We start from the raw sequence: 21,912 nt of genomic DNA, 5'->3' as shown, positions 1-21,912 counted from the left end.
TAGCGCTTCTTCATATGATTCACCATAGAAGAGGTCTGAAAAAGTAGCCGATTCTATGAATTCAATATTTGTTCTGGATGCTCTGGACTGGTAGAGGTAGACAATTCACAACTACTCTAGCATCCTTCTTTAGCCCCGCTATTAACAGTTCTTGGGCATTAGACAAGGAAGGGACCTGGATTTTGGCACTGCTATACTATGTAATACAGGCTCCTGGTACCAGTGAATATGGTACTACTTGAAAAACAGATATTCAATAAATAAAACTAAGTCAAATAAGTACCTCTACTGAAATTCAATGTTCATCTTAAACTTGATGACACAAGTCTTTATTCTGCCTCTCCAGAGGCTTGTTGATGAGTCTATTTTGCTTTGATTATTTACAATGTATTTGTGATTTTTTTTCCCGATATCCCAAGCATACCAAGCTGCTTCTTTCGTAGTTATGTCTCACTTCTTAAGTAGTGTCATTTAGTCTTTTTAACAAACAACAAGCAGGGTTTTTAACCAAAATGTAAACTAAAAATAAGACTTCTTAGGACTCAATCGTCCGTATGTTTTGCCAGGACAATACACTTTTAACAGTGAGGAAAAAAGGCAATGATTATATGGAACTATTCTAGTACCTTAATTAGTAATTGATTTGAAAACCACTACTGCACTGTATTGAGGAGAACCTGGGATGATACAGTAGATTGATGTGCATTATTAAGCAGGATACCTCATCTTAAGGCAACCCTGGCTACTTCCTACTCCAGTATACATTCTCGCAGCAGCTCTTTTCACTAAGTATCATTTTTTGCGATCCTGGAATGAGCACTGAAAAAAATTAAGAGGCAATAAACCCCAGAAATAACCAAGAAAACAGCGGAATTTTTAGCAGGGTCAAATATCTAACAAAGCTCATGTGTCTATACACAGCTATGTGTTTTACCAGAAAAAGCAAGAAACCCTTGCAGAGCTCAGAGTGTGATTTCATCTACCTAGGTCATTCTAACAATTTAAAACATCCTGTCCACTTTTCCATGCTCCTCAACCTTATCACAGCTAATTAGCTGTGCCAAAGCACTTGCTCGTTAATCAAGCAAGTTCCTAGGTAGAAAAAACTATAGCATATGCAAACTTAAAAAATAAAAAACTTCACTTGGGAATTCAGTGTATGTATACAAACTTTAAAATATATTTACATAATCGCCACATTGTTTTCACCTTGATGACCACCTTAAGAAGAAATAGTAGGAATCAAGATAACAAATATAAAAATTAACACACTCAATGTATACAAAATATCTACCCTATGGATAAAACTACAACTTGCCAAATCAGCATCTTATTATTAACTAAGAATTTCTGGTAAGCAACCTGATCATTCTTCTACTGAAAAATACTGGATATTTCCGCTGAAAAATTCGTAACAATAATTGATACAAAAGCATCTTCCCAAGTCTACCTGCTCCCATCTGATGTCATTACTTCATAGTAGTTGTATCTTAAAAGTCACAATACTAGACTGAAAACACAAGTGATAATTACGTTTAGTATTAATTTGTAACTCATTTCACCATGTGGAAAAACTTGCAGCAATGTGCACATTCAATATTAAAGCCATGGTTTATGACAGAAGGTGTTCAAAGCATCATTTTTCATTGGTAGCAAGCATGAAATACGATCGAGATAAAAAAATATCTTTTGCCACAGAAGTAATTTAATGTATTTTTCTAGACTTTTTCACTTCAGAAATTCTCTGCAATTGAAACAGTTACATAAATTACAACTATCATACTTTTTATGTTAGGGATATTAGGTGTTTAGGTGAATGTCAACTTCCGAATGATAAAGATAACAGCTCTTAACAGGAGACAGCTAAAGAAAGTTACAGAAAGTTATCAACTAGCAGAATTAAATATATTATTGTACAAAGAAGGTTTGGATGGAACAGTGGATAGATGAGATGACTTGTGCTAGAATCTAAAAAACTTCTGAAAAGTAGCCTTGCTTGCTCATTTTAGCTGTAAGATAAAGCCTATATACTTTTCTCACATAGGAATTAAAAGCTATCTATCACAACTACAAATACGTAAGGATGTAACTTACCACCACCAAGGGTTTTGTCTGATTCAGTGTAACTAAAAAATGGATAGCTAGGGAAGGTACAGATAACCACCAAATAAAGTAGAGAGAGACTTTTTCTTAAGCAGAATATAAGGAGTGTTAGGAATGAAGTGTAGCAAGATGGAAATAGAAAAAACCGCTCTCATCTTAAAAGTACTATAACAAGTTCCTTAGGAACCTTCATGATCAAAGATAACACTGAAAGAAACTTTGCACACTGAAGTGGAAAAACTGAACATCAATGAGACTTATGATCTCGCAAAGTGAAATACTTTGAACACCTCTTGTCACTGAAATGTATTCCTGGTGATAATTTAAAACCCGGTCTTGGTCTTCTATATCTGCTTCATTTGACTTTGACACACAACATTGCCATACATTAAATATTGATTATGTCATTTATGTATGGGAGAAGTGAAGACTTCAACTTGAAAGCTGTAATTTTCTTTTATACTAACATCATCTCCCTAAGAGTGGAACAAAATTAGAAGTTTGAAGGACTGACTCAGTCATTTGCACTAGATACATTCTTTTAAATTATCTGAAGTTATAGATCTAAAATTTTATACTGTAAGTTTGAAAAAGCCCCAAGATTCAACATTAATGCAAACATAACATTTCTCCGTATTTGTAAAAGCTATTTTATACTAAGTAGTGCATTGCTTTTGTATCTGAAAAGAATATTGCATTTAACTTCATGAAAATGTCAACCACAAACATACAAAAAAATACAGTAACATCTCAGAATCTGAGCAGCTACTGAAAATGACAAGAAAAACTTGCAAGCCATATTGTATCATCTTAAACTTTTGTCATGTGAGTATTCAGTAAATTCATCTAATCTTGTTGAGACAGCAGTAAAACTTTAAAAAGATCAAAACTATATTGTAGAAGATAAAAATATCTGTCACAATCACTATCAACTTTATGGTTGAATGACTGAAAAAAGAAGGACTGTTAGTACAGTTTTCCCCTGAGTAAAACTTAGATTGCCTCTATACCTGAATCCATCTACTATAAATATGGTTTAAATGCTCTTTGAGCTGCAGTAGATCTTACTTGAAACTCAAGTGCAATTTAGTGAACAAGGAAGGCGTTCTACAGAGATTTATTAAAAGCTAACAAAAGCAAGTTTGTAGGTAGATCCACAAAACTATAATGATAGAGTAGTCCCAATGGAAAATTGTCTTGAGAAGTTCTGACCTCCCAAGGGGCTACAGTGAAAAATATATTTAGTTCTTTTATCAGGGAATTAAACTTTTGAGGATTGATTGAAATACACAGGTTCAAACTCAATATTCATCATTTACTACTCTGTTAGAAACAGATTTTCAGAAAACATGGAACATAAAGTGTAAACAGTAAAGAAATTTGAAATGAAATGTTGTATTTTGTATACATGGTATGTGTGTGTATATAAACAACATTAGGTTTTCCAAAATATAATTATGAAAAGACTTCTCCTAGCATATCAATCAGGAGTATTAGTAATGCACTTTCCCATACCTTCTCTCCAATATCCCCACCATGCATTAGTAACCTGTTACTTACATTCATTCAACAGAGGTGCTCCCGTCATTGCAGAAGCTTGATTTTTTTTTCCTGAGACACACGCACAACTTTCTACTATTCAGCAAATTCAGTAAGAGAGATGTAAGGGTTTATGTACATTTAGGACAAAAAAAAATACAACAAGAAAATGGTACAACAAAATAAACTGGAATACGTAATTGACAAGAAAATATAGTGCCACTAGCTCCACGGCTAGACCACCACTCCAAGCAATATGTCTAATCAAAGAAAACTAAGTTGTTTTTTTTTTCCCTGAAACTTCCTCTCCTTTGTTTCATTTCAAATATACATGTTTTGGAGCCCCAAAATGAGTTCCTAAACCAGCAAATGAGAATACTGAAGAGATACACACTTGCAGATTAAAGAAAAAAAACCCACCCTGAAATATCAACTGAATGCTGAAGTACAATTTATCTTTATTCTCACTATTGTGTGGATCAAGAGGTGCAATGTAAATTTAATTCATACTGCATTATTGGAAAGCCAGGATCCAGAAGGAAAAACACAAGTGCAGACATTTAGACATGTTGACAATCTTGAAGAATATGAATGAACTGTATTTCTGACAAATTCAGATGATGTTTGAGAACTTGAGGGTACTGAAAAGGACTGAACAAAAAGATAATGAGTAGTTTGTTTGGTTGGTTGTTTTTTTTAAAGTAATAAGTAAAATGAACCAAGAGCTCTCCAAGTGGCAAAGAAGCTTATACTTTTGTGCAAAATCCAACCCTTAGGTAATAGGAACAGATGAGACCACCCTTCAAGTTTATTTTCCAGTTGGGTTTTCCTAGATACTCCTCCATATCAGCTTGTACCATCCACTTTTGAAAGACATCACAGAAAAGCTAGACTATCTAGATGTTGTGTGGCAATTTCTGTTATAAAAGTGGTGTGGTCTCACACATTTTGAACAAAATCTGATTTTGCAGTAATACATGAAAAACAGAGCTTAACATGAAATACCAAGGCACGATCCAATTATGATAAGAGCTCATCTCAACTAATTTCCCAAAGAAGAGTTTCAGATTTTTAATCTGTTCCAAAGTTCTTGTGTTTCTTCTGTAATCTCTAAATCTTTGAAGATAGTCTAGAGGAGTGCATTCCACTTCACAACAGATAAGCTTTGCTCCTTCCCATTGTGATAACCTTCCTGAAAATATATAGGCTTCATCTAGAGCTATTTCTTAGAAATGCTGTCTCTGTTTTTATGCCTGGTCTCCTTTGGTGTTCTTTGGACACTTTTGTTTTGTCAACAGGCATAAAACTCAGTGCCGTTTCTCTGTTTCATATTGCTCTTCTGCTCTGAGTGTTCTAATGAAATAAGCTCCAAGTTTTTATTTTTAAGCCATCAGACAAGTGACAATTTTTTAGCAAAAAAAAATGAAGGAGATGCTTGCAGGTAGAATTCACTGAATACCTCTTTAAGAAAAGCAGACTATATAATGAAGTTCAAGTATGCTGTCCATCAGAATAATTTTGATTCACAGGGAAGGTGAGAACTGCACAAAACAATAACCATAGGCTAAACCAAAACATTTCTATGGGTGGTTGCCAATAAATCTTGTTTGCTGACAGAAAAGAATGAGACAGCAGGAAAGAAGAACTAGCAGATGTTGGCAATCACTTTAGCAAGCAGAATAGTCTTCAAGGATCATGAATTAGATGAGGAAGAATGTTATTGTTTGCCATCTGCTATGGGTCTATTAGTATGTCAGCATCTGGTGCCACAGAAAGATCTTTGTGATGTGAACGCACAAAGCGAATTCAGAAAGAGTTTTCTTCTCCTGAAAGGAACCCTGTGGAAGGTAAACATTACAGGCCTTGCCACTGGCCAATCTACTTAGTTTTTGATGTATGCTATCTAAAGGTTGATAAAAAGAGAACATTCTAGAGTTCACCTCAATGATTAAATAGTACAGCATAATCAGTAAGAACTGAATAATAAACCCACAAGGTTGGCATTAAAACTTTCTTTCTATTCAATTTAGGCTGGTTTTTGTTTCCAAATGTCAGGCAGCAAATATCTAAGTTTGAGCAAAACCAGTTGGTTTGAAAGTGTCTTAAACCAAACAATAATAAAGTGGTGCACAGAACTGCCCCAGCCCAGGCTAGTAATTTGCACATACATTTTGTTGACAAAATACTACTTGCTTAATGTTGTTACTCAGTGGCAGGATTATCTATGTTCCTGGGGATACTGAAGACATTCAAGGTGTTAACAACTTCATATTCATGATTGATATTGCAAAAGATAACATGAAACTTCAGTAACCATAATGTGTTGGTGGACCCACGTATTAAATTGTGCAACAGTACACATGGAATAAACTATACTGTCTTGCATTTTATTTATTTTATTACTTAGAATGATACAACCCTTGCATGCGAACCAACCTTGTTCAGCAGAGGTGATACATTAGTCTGATAGATTATATGTCTGAGCATGAAGCTTGCAAGGCATAAGCGTACTTACTTTTGGTGTTGGGCAGGACGCAGTGGAGAGACGAGAGGTGGCCTGGGCACGAGGAGATTCTGAAGGAGTAGTACTGAGGGAGGCTGTATCACGTGGGAGCACCTGAACACCACGAGAGATGATGGAATCTGGAATCTTAAAAAGAAGAGAGAGAGAATTAATAGTAAAAAATATACTGTATTTAAAACTTACTCAAAACCTTACATCAAAAATGTAGGAATACCCCACTCTTCGATTTGCATACCTCCTCATATGCAATGCTGGCAGTGGATAATGGCATGTTCTCATAATTTCAGTAACAAATACCTAGCAAATATATAAAATCATACTCTAACTTAAGTAGCACAGAACATACAATTTGTCCTGAAAAACCTATGAATCTGACATACTATGGCAGAAAATAATAAGAAAGTAACGTTTTTCCTCTTAAGCCTCTGTTTCAAGCCCAACTATGACCAACAGTGATTTCTACTGTGGCATGAAGGGAGGCAGACTTCCAATTCTCTAACTAGGCGACAATATTCTGAAGAGAAAACCATTTATTAGCAATAACTGAAATCCTCTGAAGAAATGTCATGCAGTTAGAAAATTTCTTGTAATAAATACTCTTCATTCTGTGTATCGAAGGCTATTACAGTTATAAACATTCTTGATGAAAGTTTTGTGCTGCAAAAGCTACAGGCCTCTGTGGAGGGAGTATGGGTAAAAGCATGAGAAACCAGCATCCAAAGCCAACACTGGTTAAAAATGCATTCTGAAGGGAAAAATAAAAATTGAACCTTTTTTTTTCCCCCCACACTATGTATGGGGAAAGTGTAGGAAAGTGTACCCCCCCCCGACAAACACGACTGGCAAACTGCTAACAACAGACAAGGAGAAAGCTGAGGTACTCAACAACTTTTTTGCCTCAGTCTTCACTGGCAACGTCTCTCCCCACACCTCTCCAGTGGATGGACCTCAAAGCAGGGACTGGGGTAGCCAAGTCCCTCCCACTGCACGAGAAGATCAGGTTTGTGACCACCTGAGGAACCTGAACAAACAGAAGTCTATGGAACCTGACGAATTGCATCCAGGAGTCCTGAAGAAATTGGCTGATGTAGTTGCCAAGCCATTCTCTATGATACCTGAAAAGTCATGGCAGTCAGGTGAAGTTCCTGGTGACTGGAAAGAGGGAAACATTGCACCCATTTTTAAAAACGGATAGAAAGGAGGACCCTGGGAACTACCAACGTGTCAGCTTCACCTCTGTGCCTGGGAAGATCATGGAACAGATCGTCCTAGAAGCTATGCTAAGGTCCATGGAGGACAGAGAGGTAATTCTAGACAGCCAGCATGGCTTCACCAAGGGCAAGTTTTGCCTGACCAACCTAGTGGCCTTCTATGATGGAGTGACTACATCAGTGGACAAGGGAAAAGCCACGGATGTCGTCTATCTGGACTTCTGTAAGGCATTTAAAACGGTCCCCCATAACATTTTTCTCTCTAAATTGGAGACATACGGATTTGATGGGTAGTAGTCAACAGTTCAATGAACGGATGGAGATCAGTGACAAGTAGTGTCCCCCAGGCGTCTGTATTGGGACCAGTAATGTTTAGTATCTTCATCAATGACATATGCAGTGGGATGGAGTGCACCCTCTGCAGGCTTGTGGATGACACCAAGCTGAGTAGTGAGGTTGACATACCTGAGGAAAGGGAAGGAGTGCCATCCAGAGGCACCTGGACAAGCTGGAAAGTGGGCTCACATGAATCTCACAAGGTTCAACAAGGCCAAGGGCAGGGTCCTGCACCTGGGTCAGGGCAATCCGGGGCTGGGGGATGTAGGGACTGAGAGCAGCCCTGAGGGGAAGGGCTTGAGGGTATCAATGGATGAAAAGCTGGACATAAGCCAGCAATGTGTGCTTGCAGCCCAGAAGGCCAACCACATCCTGGGCTGCATCAAAACAAAACATGGCCAGCAGGTCAAGGGAGGTGATTCTGCCCCTCTGCTCTGCTCTGGTGAGACCCCACATGGTGTACTGCATCCAGCTCTGGAGTCCTCAGCACAGGAAAGACATGGACCTTGGAGCAGGTCCAGAGGAGGGCCACAAAAAATGATCCGAGGGCTGGAACACCTCTCCTGTGAGGACAAACTGAGAGAGTTGGGGTTGTTCAGCTGGGAGGAGAGAAGGCTCCGGAGAGATCTTATTGCGGCCTTCCAGTACCTAAAGGGGGCTGGTAAGAAAGATGGGAACCAACCTTTTAGCTGGGCCTGTTGCAATAGGACAACGGGTAATGGTTTTAAACTACAAGAGATTTAGACTAGATATGAGGAAGGTATTTTTTACGATGAGGGTGGTGAAACACTGGAACAGGTTGCCCAGAGAGGTGGTAGATGCCCCATCCCTGGAAACATTCAAGGTCAGGTTGGATGGGGCTCTGAACAACCTGGTCTAGTTGAAGACATCTCTGCTTATTGCAGTGGGGGTTGGACTAGATGACAGGCAGAGAGAGTTGGAGTTGTTCAGCCTGGAGAAGAGAAGCCTCCAGGGAGACATAGTGGCCTTTCAGTACCTAAAGGGGGTCTACAGGAAAGGTGGGGAAGGACTGTTTATCACAGGAGAGGTGCTCCAGCTCTCTGCTCATCTTCGTGGCCCTCCTCCGGACCTGCTCCAACAGGTCCATGTCAGAAGCACCATTTCCCTTTTCTTTTTCTCCTGAAATCCCATCTTAAATATGTTAAACACAAAAAAAGGCTGACATCCCTAAGTTTCACATTGGCATAACTCCAATACTATCTACAACTTTTAATGCTTCATTTTTATCTCCATGACAAGGACAATACAGCAAAAAATTACATTTTGATAAAGGCATAAAATAAAAGAAGACACAATAAAAGAAGGAACGGTTTTAAATCTTCAAATAAGATACCTTTTCTTTACCATCCTCTGACAAAAAGCTGCACGTATCTTGATATGATTGTGTTTGGGTCCATTATCTCTTTTATATACTCCAAGATCCCACAATACAAATACAATATTGCTTCTGCAAATGATACCATGATCCAGTTCTCCTTGGGTTTACTCTGGTTACTCTGGAGTAACCATATATTACATATTGTCTCATCCCCTTCAGGCAAGTAACTGTGGGTTGTTTTTTTTTTCCTATCCACCATATCCATCAATCATTGCTTCTAAAATTTTATCCAGTATCCCCTTTTTCAGACCAAAAAACTCTCTGTGCAACTAAGTGACTGAGACAATTCCAGTCTCCATTGAACTGTATGTGAAGTGCTAATTTTTGCCTGTGAGAAAATTAAAATTTAAGTAAAATTTCAGCCAGGACATGTATCAGAAAAGGAAGTTGAAGATAAAGGGAAAAGATGGTTACAGGCATTTCATTTCAATGACATTTATTCCCCAATCACTACCTTTACAGAAAATACGATTGCCATAAAACAATCCATATATAAACCTATCTTGAACTGTAAGTTTCAGCTTGCTAGCTTTCACAGACACAAAATCTTACTGAATTTTGTTCACAAATTTTGCTGTCAAGAGGTTTATTTTTCCAACATGACAGCAGTGTGTTGTATTGCTAAAATCAACATTAACATTCTCTGTAAACCACTACAACCTGCTAATTTCAGGGAAGGTATTAATATATATAATGCATAAACATAAAAATATAAAAAATATAATGGATATACACAGTTCGTGAAGTGAAAGGGACATTAGAGAAATTATGTGAAATGGAGAATGTCTCATTTTTCTCAGCTATATTTAGTAAGTTTTTGTCCTTTTAAAATTAAGTTTAGGCAATCTACGTCTCTAATCAAGGCAACTTCTTCTTAACCCTGTTAAAGAGGTTGACAAACCCATGAGAAATTTCTGTGTTTCCTGGAGCCTGGAAATCTACAATAGGGAAGGGCAGGATAGACTGTGTTGTAGATAGATTTATTTTTTTTTTAAAAAACTTTCACAAATCACACTCTAAGCATTTATGATGTCTCCCTGTAAAATTTTTCAACTCATTTGCCAGTTTCAAACAAATTTAATAGAGGGTAGAGGTCTCAAAACTCTAAATGGGGTACAATAAAACTCCAAGTTCAGTGAAAATAGTTTCTGTTTGCACTAGCTGGAGTGGAAAACCTTTTGTAACATACTGACAGAGAAAGAAATGAATGAGAAATGAAGTGTAAGAGAAAGATATCCACCACATCCATCACTCATTGCTTCTACAATTTTTATCTGATATGACATTTTCCAGAAGTATTTTTATATTGGTTTAAATATTTGTGTTTTCAGATTAGATAACTAAGCGTTAACAAGAAGGAGAAAAAGGAAAAGATATAAGCTCTTTATTCTCTTTTGCTCATGACTGGAACAAAGATTGACAGTGCTGGTAAGGTACTAAGAAAACAAGCTATAGATGGTAATAACTATGATTGTTATACAAGAGCAAAAATATGTTAAAAACATAGAGAAAGGGCAGCTTAAAAAAAATCAACAACCTTCTGAAAAACTAGCCACTTCCTGCTCTGAGTTTGAAAATCTGACTTGGATTATAGAATGCATAAAACAATAGCTCAAGAGTAATTTGCAAAATGGCACAGAAGCCTGGATGACAGCTTAACGGCATGCTTCAGAGAGGTTGAATTCACTGTTTTACTGATGCTGAAGAATATGGTGCCAATTCTAGTTTAATAACCTCAACTCAAAAAAATGAAACTACTGGAATAAACGTGTGTGTATGTATGTCCACATGCATAGCTTTATCATCAGGTGTGTGAACTTCAAAGCCTTCACGTTTTCTAAGTCACTTTTCAAGAGACATGGTCATCATGTTTTAAATACAGAGGCGTTACGCTATTTGACTGATGGTTTAAATGACTACTTGCCTAAGGGAACAAGAAAGGGCAGCCTCTGGTCATCAAATCTAGTGACGTATTTTCCCAAGATCTCACACCCGTTTGCTGGCTGACATGGAATGAATGGGTCAGAGAGCACAAGCCTCTCTAGGCCAACTGCCTTCCTTGGGTTTCTCTAACCTACAGTTACGAATACAGTAAATTACGTTTCATTCCTGATGATACTGTGGCCATTATTCTATCTTGACTCAAGCCTAGACTAGACCTTTGGGAGATGGAAAATAAAGTATAGTATTTTGCTAGATCCTGAGTTATAACCTCTGAGTTATAATAAACCAAGTCCTGTCCTTTCTACCATTCATTGAAATAGTTGCCTACTATTCACTAAAATCCAGTAATTTACAATAAGTCCACTGTATCCTGACTCCTCAAGTTCTTTCTTCTGTTTCTGAAAAAGTCTACTTCTAAACTGAATACAAAAATAAGAGAGAAACTGCAAGTGATAAAAGCAAACTATGAACACCCAGCACAAACGCTGTATTACGTTGACAAACAAACTACTGAGAGAAAGAAGCAAAGCAAGGCAAATGAAAGGGGAAAAGTTACCACAGTATCACAGCTCTAAAGCAACACTTTTAGGAGATCATTTTAATTATATTCAATTATTGAGTATATTAAATGATAAAGCCAACAACTAATCAGAAACACAGGCTTTATAGCAATGATTATCTCAGCGGCCAAATGATTCAAACTGACAAAGCACACAAACTTTACCTTGTTTAGCCCTGTACCCTAAACAGAATATTTTCTATAGCATGTTTTTTAAGAGCACGTTCTTTGTTAGAATAAATAACGCTGTCTGCTCACACAGTAGATTAGGAGGCTGGCAGTGTATTTTTAGCTACTGTTAGTGCAAAAGCCTCTTGGAAGTGTCTCTTACCGGTTCTCCTGCACTGCCTGCTGCGTGATGGCAATAATTGATGAGACCAGGGATGGGCTGTTCACCTTTTGCCATGATAACAGCTGAACTGGTGTAGGATGGATGCTTCTAATGCACAACACATAACAGCTATGAATACAGTGACAGGAAAACATGAAACTATACAAGCAAATGACCGAAAGGGAATGAGGTGAAAACAAGCATGACACTGAAGTGCCAAACTCATATGAACACAGTCAGTTTAGATCTCAGGTATTTTCTGCCTTTAGAAATTGCACATATTATTTATCTTTGCCTACATCAAAAGAAATTAATCAATTTAAAATTTGCATTAATAAAAACTGAAACTTGCAAGTGATAATTACCTTAATTCATCCCTGTAAAGATATATGTAATCAGGGTTTTCTGTACAAGAGGAGATGATCTCCAGCTGCAGCTGTCTTAGAAATGTCAAGATGTCTCAGACCTGAATTTACATTTCTGGAGTTAGAATGTTGCTGCTTTGATTTAGAAATGATTTAATAAAATTTTGAGTTACTTAGACTTTCAATTCCCATAATAAGACTTACAAGCACAATTTGTGGAGTAAATATAGAACAAAGCAGTTTGGAAAAAATCCTTTCCAAACACATAGGAATATATTGTCTTTCAATTTGAAAATTGAAGACATAAAATTGAGGTAAATATATATATATATATATATATTGCTTCAAACAATATATTTCTTTGGAAAACATTTAAAATTTGAACTGAAATAATTTGCAAGTGTTATCTAATTTTTTCCTTTTGTAGTCTCACATTTATTGTTTTGGTTTGAGTAATGTTGATCATATGACTACTGGGTAAAGCAAGGCTATAAAGACAATGGGATGACATTTAGTTTTGCCACAGAATTTCACATCTCTTATGCAGACATGCACACCGGAAGACAGTAGTCCGGACACCTTATTGCTTAACCTGCTACCGATCTCTCATACTTTTTATCAATGTTTTTGGAAACCAACATTTTCTCTTCAAAACAGATATTATGGCTTCAAAATTTTTGTTGCGATTCCTTAATATGCCACCTACTGGACCTTGCACGCTCAGGGGTGTGAGCACTTTGAATTAAAAAAAAAAACACTAAAAATGTCAGTCACATCAGAACGGTATCATAAAAATGGATGTTATCATCAAGATAATAAACAATGTCTCCCACTGAAATTTGAGATCACCTACCGAAACAAGATTCATACATTTTTATGCAGCTAAATTTCTACAAAATGTACCTAAAATACATCTGTTTGACACACAGACATCAATGTATAGTCTTAACATGCAAATTAATATTGGTGGAAAGTACCTGAGATAGAAACTAAAGGGTCTCTTGGGGAAACAAGCCAGACTCACCTTAGCTGCAATGGCTGCTGCTGTTATATGTGAAGAAGAACTGTCCTCTGTTGAGGCAACTCCACTATCCTTCTTCTCTTCCTCCTCTTCCTCACACTGTACTCCTTTGTCTTCTGTCTGCTTGTGAGGGCTGGTGGTTGGAGGAGGAGAAAGAGGTGGTGGTGGTGAAGGTAGATCTTCAAGCTCATCGTGTACCTCCTTTACTTTTACAATGGCATCCCGCAAAAGATCAATGGCGTGAGGTAGGGCTGGCAGTATAAACTGAAAGCATTCCTATGCACAACAAGAAGAGAAATGACTATGAAGAGTTACCTGCAGAAGTAAGTGGGGATTTTTCAGATTTACTCTTAAAAGATACTCAGGATTTAGATGTATCTTTTCACCCGACCATAAATAAAACCTTAAATGCCCTATGCAATTGCTCATAGAGGGTAAAAAAACAAACTCAGAACCAGAACTGGGGACTATAAATTTTTGCCTTTTTTTCATGTAAATATAGTAACTTGTACAACAGGGCTTCTGTAATTAAGCTAATATTGGATTAAAACTTCAGAAAACAAGAGTTCAAGACTACATAATATAGAAACCATTTCACAGCAGTTGGCAGAATACTACAAAAAAGCAGAATAAAAACATTAACTCTATCCCTGAAGGGATATTAGCTTCAAATCATTCCTACTATGTTCCCTCACAATTAGAGAACAATTCCTAAGTGTTCCCATAATTATACTTTTATAGAATTATATCATTTTTATTCATGGACTTATCCTATACACAGGAAGAATGACAAACTACACTGAATTAATTACGATTTTATGTAACTCAGAAAAAATTGTTCATAAATAATCTATTTTTCCATCCTCTCCTTGCTCTATGATTGTTTTTAACAAGTACAAAGTTTATTTTATATGGCTGGAGAAAGCAAAAATGCAGATGCTGTGTAACTGTTCTTGCTCCACAATGGGCATACACATATATAGCTACCTCTGCTGCTAAAATACACTAGTATTTCATCAAATCAAAGAAGAACCTAAGGACATCATGCAGTGCAGGCTCCTGCTCAGATCAGGGTCAGTATGAAATTCAGACAGGTTCCTTAGGGCTTTGTTCTGTAAAGTCTTGAAAAAATCCAAGAACAGAGACTCCACAAACCTTCCTGACAACCTGTTCTAATGCTTAATTACCCTCAAAGTGATTTTTTCCCCCCTTTTCTTTTTATCCAGCTGGAAGCTGCTTTCTTCAGTTTATGACTACCATCTCTCGTCTTCCTCCCAGGCACCTCAGTAATGTCATTTGAGCAGAATGCATATAAACATTAAATTATTGGAAAATGATGGCAGCGTCACAAGAATGAATTGCCATGGCAGTGCAGTTAGGGAATGTACAAGTTGTCAAAGAAAGCTGACATTACTCTTTTTGTTGAACTTCATTTTTGGTTTTGTTTCAAGCATAAGGAAGATTTAAAAAAATGTATTCCAATGTTTTAGAGCATCCAGAAAATAAATAATGATAAACATTTTGTAAATAGATATTGTGACAAATATTTTCAGTAAATAAAAATGACTATGTAAACAAAATAAAGAGCAAACCATTCATCAGAAATTACTAGAGTTTATATAAGCCACTTTGTAAGTCAAACACATGACTCACAAACACTATTTATTCAAAGCTTCTAAATAAGAGCCCATCTTTCAGTCACTCCCTTAAGAGAAATGAAAAATCAGACTACTTCATAGATTTATAAATTCTTTCAACATTCAATTTGGCACTCTGAAGAACTGGAGTAAACTGGATGAGCATGCAGTAAATAATGAATATACATTAAAATATATTTGCAAACATAATAAAGAATTGTAAGATCTAATGTAACTGCAAACCTCAGTTATTGTGCCTCCACAGTTTTATTTTAAAAATGGTTTAAAATCCTGCAGCATACAATCATCAGTTTCAGTAAAAAAGCAACCTCAAGTATGTGGTAAACAAGGACAACAATCTGTGAACTGACCGATAACCATGAGAAAGTACATTAATGAGTAACTCATTAGAGAATCATGTTCCCTACTCCTACCACTGAAATAAAGCTTTGTTGGCGTAACTGTTGATGAACAGGTTCGCAGTAAGTACTCTAAAAGCTCGTGCTATTTGTAAAACTCATTGTCATAGGCAATTGTTAGTTCTACTAAGAAAACTGCCATAGACCAAATTATTTCAATGAGCATCTGGTAATTTCACACATTGTCCTCTTTCATAACATTAAATACCTTTTGCGAAGCTGAAAGAAAAGAAAACAGACCAGAACAACACAAAAATGCAAGTACTTTACAGACCCTGATTCAGTGGTACATGCCACACAGATGTGGTGAGCAGTGACGAGTGGTGTTCCTCAGGGGTCAGTACTGGGACCGGTGCTGTTCAACATCTTTGTTGACGACATGGATGCCGGGATTGAGTGCACCCTCAGCAAGTCTGCCGATGACATGAAGCTGTATGGAGCAGTTGACACGCTGGAGGGAAGGGATGCCGTCCAGAAGGACATGGACAGGCTGGAGAGGTGGGCCTGTGCAAATCTCATGAAGTTCAACAATGCCATATTCAAGGTCCTGCACGTGGGCTGGGGCAATCCCAAGCACTAATACAGGCTCAGCGGTGAATGGCTGAAGAGCAGGCCTGAGGAGAGGGACTTGGGGGTGTTGGTTCATAAGAAACTCAGTATGAGCTGGCAATGTGTGCTCGTGGCCCAGAAAGCCAACCATATCCTGGGCTGCATCAAAAGAAGCATGGCCAGCAGGTCAAGGAAGGTGATTCTGTCCCTCTGCTCTGGTGAGACCCCACCTGGAGTACTCCATCCAGCTCTGGAGTCTTCAGTGCGAGAAAGACATGGACCTTGGAGCTGGTCCAGAGGAGGGCCACAAAAATGATCAGATGGCTAGAACACCTCTCCTATGAGGACAGGCTGAGAGAGTTGGGGTTGTTCAGCCTGGAGAAGAGAAGGCTCCAGGGAGACCTCGTTGCAGCCCTCCAGTATCTGAAGGGTGCCTACAAGAAAGCTGGAGAGGGACGTTTTACAAGGGTATGTAGTGACAGGACAAGGCCTAATGGCTTCAAACTGGAGATTCAGATTAGATATTAGGAAGAAATTCTCTACTGTGAGGGTGGTGAGTCACTGGGAGAAACTGCCTGGGGAAGTTGTGGATGTCCCATCCCTGGAAATGTTCAAGGCTAGGTTGGATGGTGCTTTGAGCAACCTGGTCTAGAGGAAGGTGTCCCTGCCCATGGCAGCGGGGTTGGGACTAGATGATATTTAAGGTCGCTTCCAACATAAACCATTCTATGATTCCATGATACTCTGGAGAACACGTTTGACATTGTGTCCATTTTTGAGATGGAGCATTTAGACTGCTGCCATTTTCTATTAATTTTTGTATTTTATTAGTAAAATATGTATACTGCTGCAATTTCATAGCTTTATATAAGCTTCTTTTTTGATTGTACTAATACGATGGAAAATAAATTAGCAAGTCATAAAAGAGGAATGAGAGAAATTCCTGGTAACAACCCATCCTATTTGGTTCTTGAGATCCAGCCTCTTATGGAACAATTTTCTCTACTATTCATCTTAAAATTCCTTGATGAAATCTGATACTTTAAAGATGTTTCATATTAAAATAAATTGTGACAGAAGAGAGTATCATCATGACAGGAGCAAATAAATCATCAGTTTATAAAAAGCTTGCTTGTATAATGAAATCATATGACATTTTTTTATTTTTCCAGCAGAACTACCTGGTTTATTACTACTTTATATCTAACTATTGTTTAAACACTTATTAACATTTTTAAATTTCTTTTCCTCATCCTCTTTCTACAATTTACCTATCTTCACAGTGAGCGCCTCAGGGCAGAAAATGACAAACTATTCTATACCTAGCATGATAGGAGTGCTACTGAACACAACAAAAACGATTAGAGATTGTAGGCTATTTCATCGCTTTCATAATTCAACAAAAGAAGTATAGACTTCTGAAAAAAATCCTCTTACTGGTGCACCAGTTTTCTAAGACATGGAGCCCACTGCTACATTAAATGCATGCACGCACATATGACTTCCCGTTCATATCTGGAAGACTTTCAAGTAGGTATCCTCCTGCCCCATCATCCTCCAATGCTTGTTGCATGTTTTGAAGGCTTTTAATTACTTTGCAATTACAGAGTCTCATCAGACGTCCTAAAAAGGCTCGAAGGAATGGCAGAATCATAGAAGGGTCTACTGAGTCCTTGAACTGAAACATGTAAACAATGTATCTGAAAACCTGTGATGGCTGCTTAAGATAATGGTATTCAAAACATTTCTTCTTCAACTTCAGGTGACAGCCCACATAAACATTCTTTATTTATCTCCAGACATAAGTCTTTCAAGCAACAGTGATTTCAGGGCTGTGCTGCCAAACACATTAGCACTGTCGCCTCTGTGACAGGGTACTACTGGTTCAGAAGATGTTGATAAACTACGAGGTACGCATTTGTTAGAGGCCAGAGGTAAAGACATTTTTTAACAAGGCCACTGACATAGTCTGAATCCTGGAGAAATATGTTCTCATGATTGATGAGGGATCTACCTTAGCAGTTTTGTATCAGGTTGTACAGCCCACTATTCAGCTTAGCAGTATTTGTGTGAAGACGGCTGTTTTTCTGGATCGGTCAACCAACTACACAGAAAGAGCGAGCACTGGAACGATCAGGCCTTACTAACACGCAAAAAAAAATTCCTCCTGATGTTTAATTGTGTTTCTCTCAGCTATACAGTCAGAAAGTAAGCATGAATAAAAACAGAAAGCCTAACTTCCCTGTCCAAACTGAGCAAAATGCAGGAAGAAAACAAACTGTGTGAAGGGTGCAAAGTCTGATACCCATATCCAAAAGATTTAAAAAAATCCTCAGACTCTAAAAATGATGCTCCTTTTTTTACCCTCTTGCTGACCAAAACTGGGAATATTCTTCATGCTCCAGCAAGTTCTACCATACACTAGGCCTTCCTCTTATTTCTTTGTGAAAAAGAACGCTCTCTTGGAAGCTGTAGACAACACAGGAATTGGGTAGAGGCTGACTAGAGAAGAAAGGGGAAGTGTAAAAGACCATGAGATTCTTCATTAGCACTGCCTGCTACAGTAAGCGCTCTCTCGCATTATGTGTAATGCTGTCCTGGTCACACAGTACCTTCCATCAGATCGGAATTGTATCGTCTCTGACTGAGAGTGATGGTGTGTTCAGCTATATGAATATCCATTTCAATTCACTTTTGTAGAATTTATTGTAGCGGGTACTTTCTACCATTCGGAACAATGGGAGGTACTCATCATGGGTCCCCAGTAGCAGATCAGTAAGAACACTTCTTACCTGTGACCCTTTCTTGCTACCTGGCAGATTAATTATGAGAGTTTTCCCTCTGATTCCACACACAGGTCTGAAAAGAAAGAAACCCAGAGTGAAATTCTTGCATGCAACTTAGTCCACTGTAGAAACAAGAACAGAGCATTTAAGATAAATTCTATTACGTATCAGAATTTGTAAACGCAATCTCCAACATTTAAAAATATTTTCACAAAACAGCTCAGGAGAAGCTGAGCTGAAAAAGCATCAAACAAGGCTGACAGAGTCTAACATTTAATTGATGGTATAAACACTGGGTAGATTTCCACCTTTTTTAGATCTGTGTAGGTCCCTTAATTCTATTGTTTATTTGCATCCATGTAGTCCCTATTTGCTCATACACGTGGTTCCTTTGTAACGTAATTGATGGTGTCAAATACTATTTCCCTTGCCACGTAAAAGTACTAAGTCATGCTGGTTGCATTAATTTAAGTATGTCTTCTTTTTTTTGAAAGATGCAACATAAGGAAAGCACAGAGGGAAGTAATTCTTAAGTGAAAATTGCACTTATGCAATTCATATCTAATGCTTTCTAACAGTCTTTCCTTCCCCCTCAAAAAAAAGATGAAATGGACTATCAAAGATGGCAGATTTTATTTTATTTCTTGTCTTTAGGGAATTCCTTTGGTATTGACGCAGGGCTGAACTTAGACACCCAAGTGTTGAACGCTTTCTGTTGCTTAGAGTTTGCCTCTTCCTCCTTTTAGCTAGCTGTTTTTAAAGAAAAAAAAATTACTGGATTTTGTTTTGAGGTTGTAAAGAGTGTCTCCTGCTTTTCTCCGCTGTTTACGAAGCTAGTGGTGAAAACCCAGGGCTGGGATATAGGCATAAGAAAAAAAGTAAAAGGATGAAACCAAACGACAAAGATACGCAGGCTACAGTTAAGAGAAATTGTGTAACAACCTCTCTATCAAACACCAACATGAGCCATAAGTGAAGACAGAATAGAAAAGAAAATATTTTCTTAATAGGGCATTACCATAAATTTTGAGCCAAAGGACATGGTTTGTGGGGTTGCCAACTTTGTTGGATTTCTTCTTATAGAAATAATTCTCAGGGATAAATGTCATTTATTGGTGTGATTAATGTTGTTTATTGGTAGTATGGCATTTTCTAGCAGGGTTGCAAGTATTCTAGTGATAGTGTTCACAATTAAATAGCACAGAAACCATTTTTTGTGCCATAAACTGAACTTCTGATATCACAGTCAAGTCAGCCCGAAGAGACAACTGGCAGCCTGAGCATTGCCTGACTCCTAGCCTCTGTTTTCCTGTATTCCTTTCTTGTATGCTATATGCCCTTAATTAAGAAAGAATTCCAGGTAGCTGAGGAACGTTCTGTTGCAATGCAAAGATGAAGAGCCTGAGTTAAAGAAACTTCCTTGTTTACTCTTGTTGCAGTTGTCAAACTTACAGACTATAAACAATCCAGCAAATCTGATATGTGGGCTACAGTTTATGACAGATTCAAAATAAAAGAAATACGACTTATCCACAGAGGAATTAAAATGAGGTGGAGTTGTGTTTGGCAGACAGCTCCTTTAATAATCTTCTTGGCTCTTTTATTCTGCTTTAAATAATTTTGAACTTTAGAAGCTAAATGACCAATACAACCAAACAATAATAAAAAAGGACTAAACCAGCAGCCATTCTCCTGAAAGCTACAAGTTTCAGCTGCCAATAATCACATCTAGTGTCTCAGGAAAGAAATGGAGCTGCCAAAAATTTCTCAAGAGAGCATGCAAAAGTAAGTAAAAGTACCATATTTTTTGCATGTCTTGCAAAAATACTGTGTGTGCTCACAGCATAAAAGCACACAAAATGTGCACACATTCTGGGTAATTTAAGAGATAAATTAATAATACCCCTCCAAACGTAGAACAGTTAAGGGAGATGCTGTGGATCTCATGTTATCCTCAGCCTTGTGATGCAGTGGACAGAAATTTTAAGAAAAAAACCCAAACCCTGAGAAAGAAGAGTACAAATAGAAGCAAGGGAGAGGAAGGAAAAACAAGACGTGGGAGAAAGAAAAAAAAAAAAAAGGACGTGGGAGAAAAGAAATACAGGTCTAATGCAGAAGGAGGAACGGAGAACAAAGATTCTGTGAAAAAAAAAAAAAAAACAAAAAAACAACCCACAATCTCCCTGGGAAGAAGTTATGCTGGTAGAAGGAGAATAGATGGGCAAGGAGAAGAGAGTGCTTTAAAAAGCCTCAATAAAGACTGGTACGGCATGGGTAGCTGAGAGGTAAGGAATCAGGTGAAGGGAAGAGATAATTCCGGGACAAGGACAGTTTTGGAATGTCACAGAAAAGAAAAGAGAACAGTTTCAGGAAACGTGTAAAAAGGTCTATGACGCTTTAAGATACTTCCTGCTGGACCTTGGGACTAATCTGGACTATGGGAGTCTCACTGACCCTTATCTGCCCGTTAAGTATCTGTGAATCCAGTCTACAACATAACTCATGATTTCCTAATGCTGGCCCATAGTCAGGAAGACAGCCTGTAACTTATAACAATTTTTAAAAGTTCATGTGATAAAATTCAACACGATTGACCTAGTATTTCCAAACCTGCAGGTGATTTATGGAAGTGTCAACTTAATATTGCATAACAGAACTTCTGCTTTTGTTTTCTTAAAAAAGTCAAAGAAATTACATGATAAATTATTCATCAGAACTTTATTTCAAAATGAAGTCAATGAGAGGTAAGCTTAGGACAAATGACATTTAATGTTAAATACTTTGAAAAATTAGGATCCACATTTCTCAAACTGCGTACCTAAAATTAGTGTATGTTTTTGACCTCTCTTAATGTGTGCCTTAGTTCTCATTGTAAAGAGGGATTACAACACTACCTCAATTTGCAGAATTTTCCATGAAAATATATTAGCAATTTGTGTTTTAGAATAACAAATGATGTAAGAAAAATCCCAGAAGTGAGTCTGCATTCAGAGAAGATTTTGAATAAAAAGCACCAAAACTGATATAGGATTACACAAAGGACAACCAAAACAAAGAAAAGTAAATTTCCTTCCTCCATCTTAAGAATTTGCAGAGGAATTCTACCAAAAAACGTAATCATAACACACATGTGCCTTCATGGAGAACTGAGATTGCACAAGAAACCATAATGTTGTCATTTTGTAATAT

General features: G+C 37.5%; 1 protein-coding gene across 1 annotated transcript in view; it reads right to left on the bottom strand.

Annotated features, from left to right (window-relative positions):
• The window catches only part of GPHN (gephyrin), a 215,333-nt gene that overhangs the window by 93,901 nt on the left and 99,520 nt on the right, over positions 1-21,912 (bottom strand). The window contains exons 6-9 of the mRNA XM_009883501.1: positions 18,730-18,796; positions 13,336-13,608; positions 11,947-12,054; positions 6,158-6,292 (exon numbers count right to left, since the gene is read on the bottom strand). Of these exons, the coding sequence (XP_009881803.1) occupies positions 6,158-6,292; positions 11,947-12,054; positions 13,336-13,608; positions 18,730-18,796 (583 nt within the window). The remainder of the gene's footprint in view (positions 1-6,157; positions 6,293-11,946; positions 12,055-13,335; positions 13,609-18,729; positions 18,797-21,912) is intronic.

The sequence above is a fragment of the Charadrius vociferus genome, unplaced genomic scaffold (genome assembly GCF_000708025.1).
Source record: "Charadrius vociferus isolate BGI_N301 unplaced genomic scaffold, ASM70802v2 scaffold34, whole genome shotgun sequence".
NCBI classification, from domain to species: Eukaryota; Metazoa; Chordata; class Aves; order Charadriiformes; family Charadriidae; genus Charadrius; species Charadrius vociferus.
This window is presented reverse-complemented; position numbering and strand designations above follow the sequence as displayed.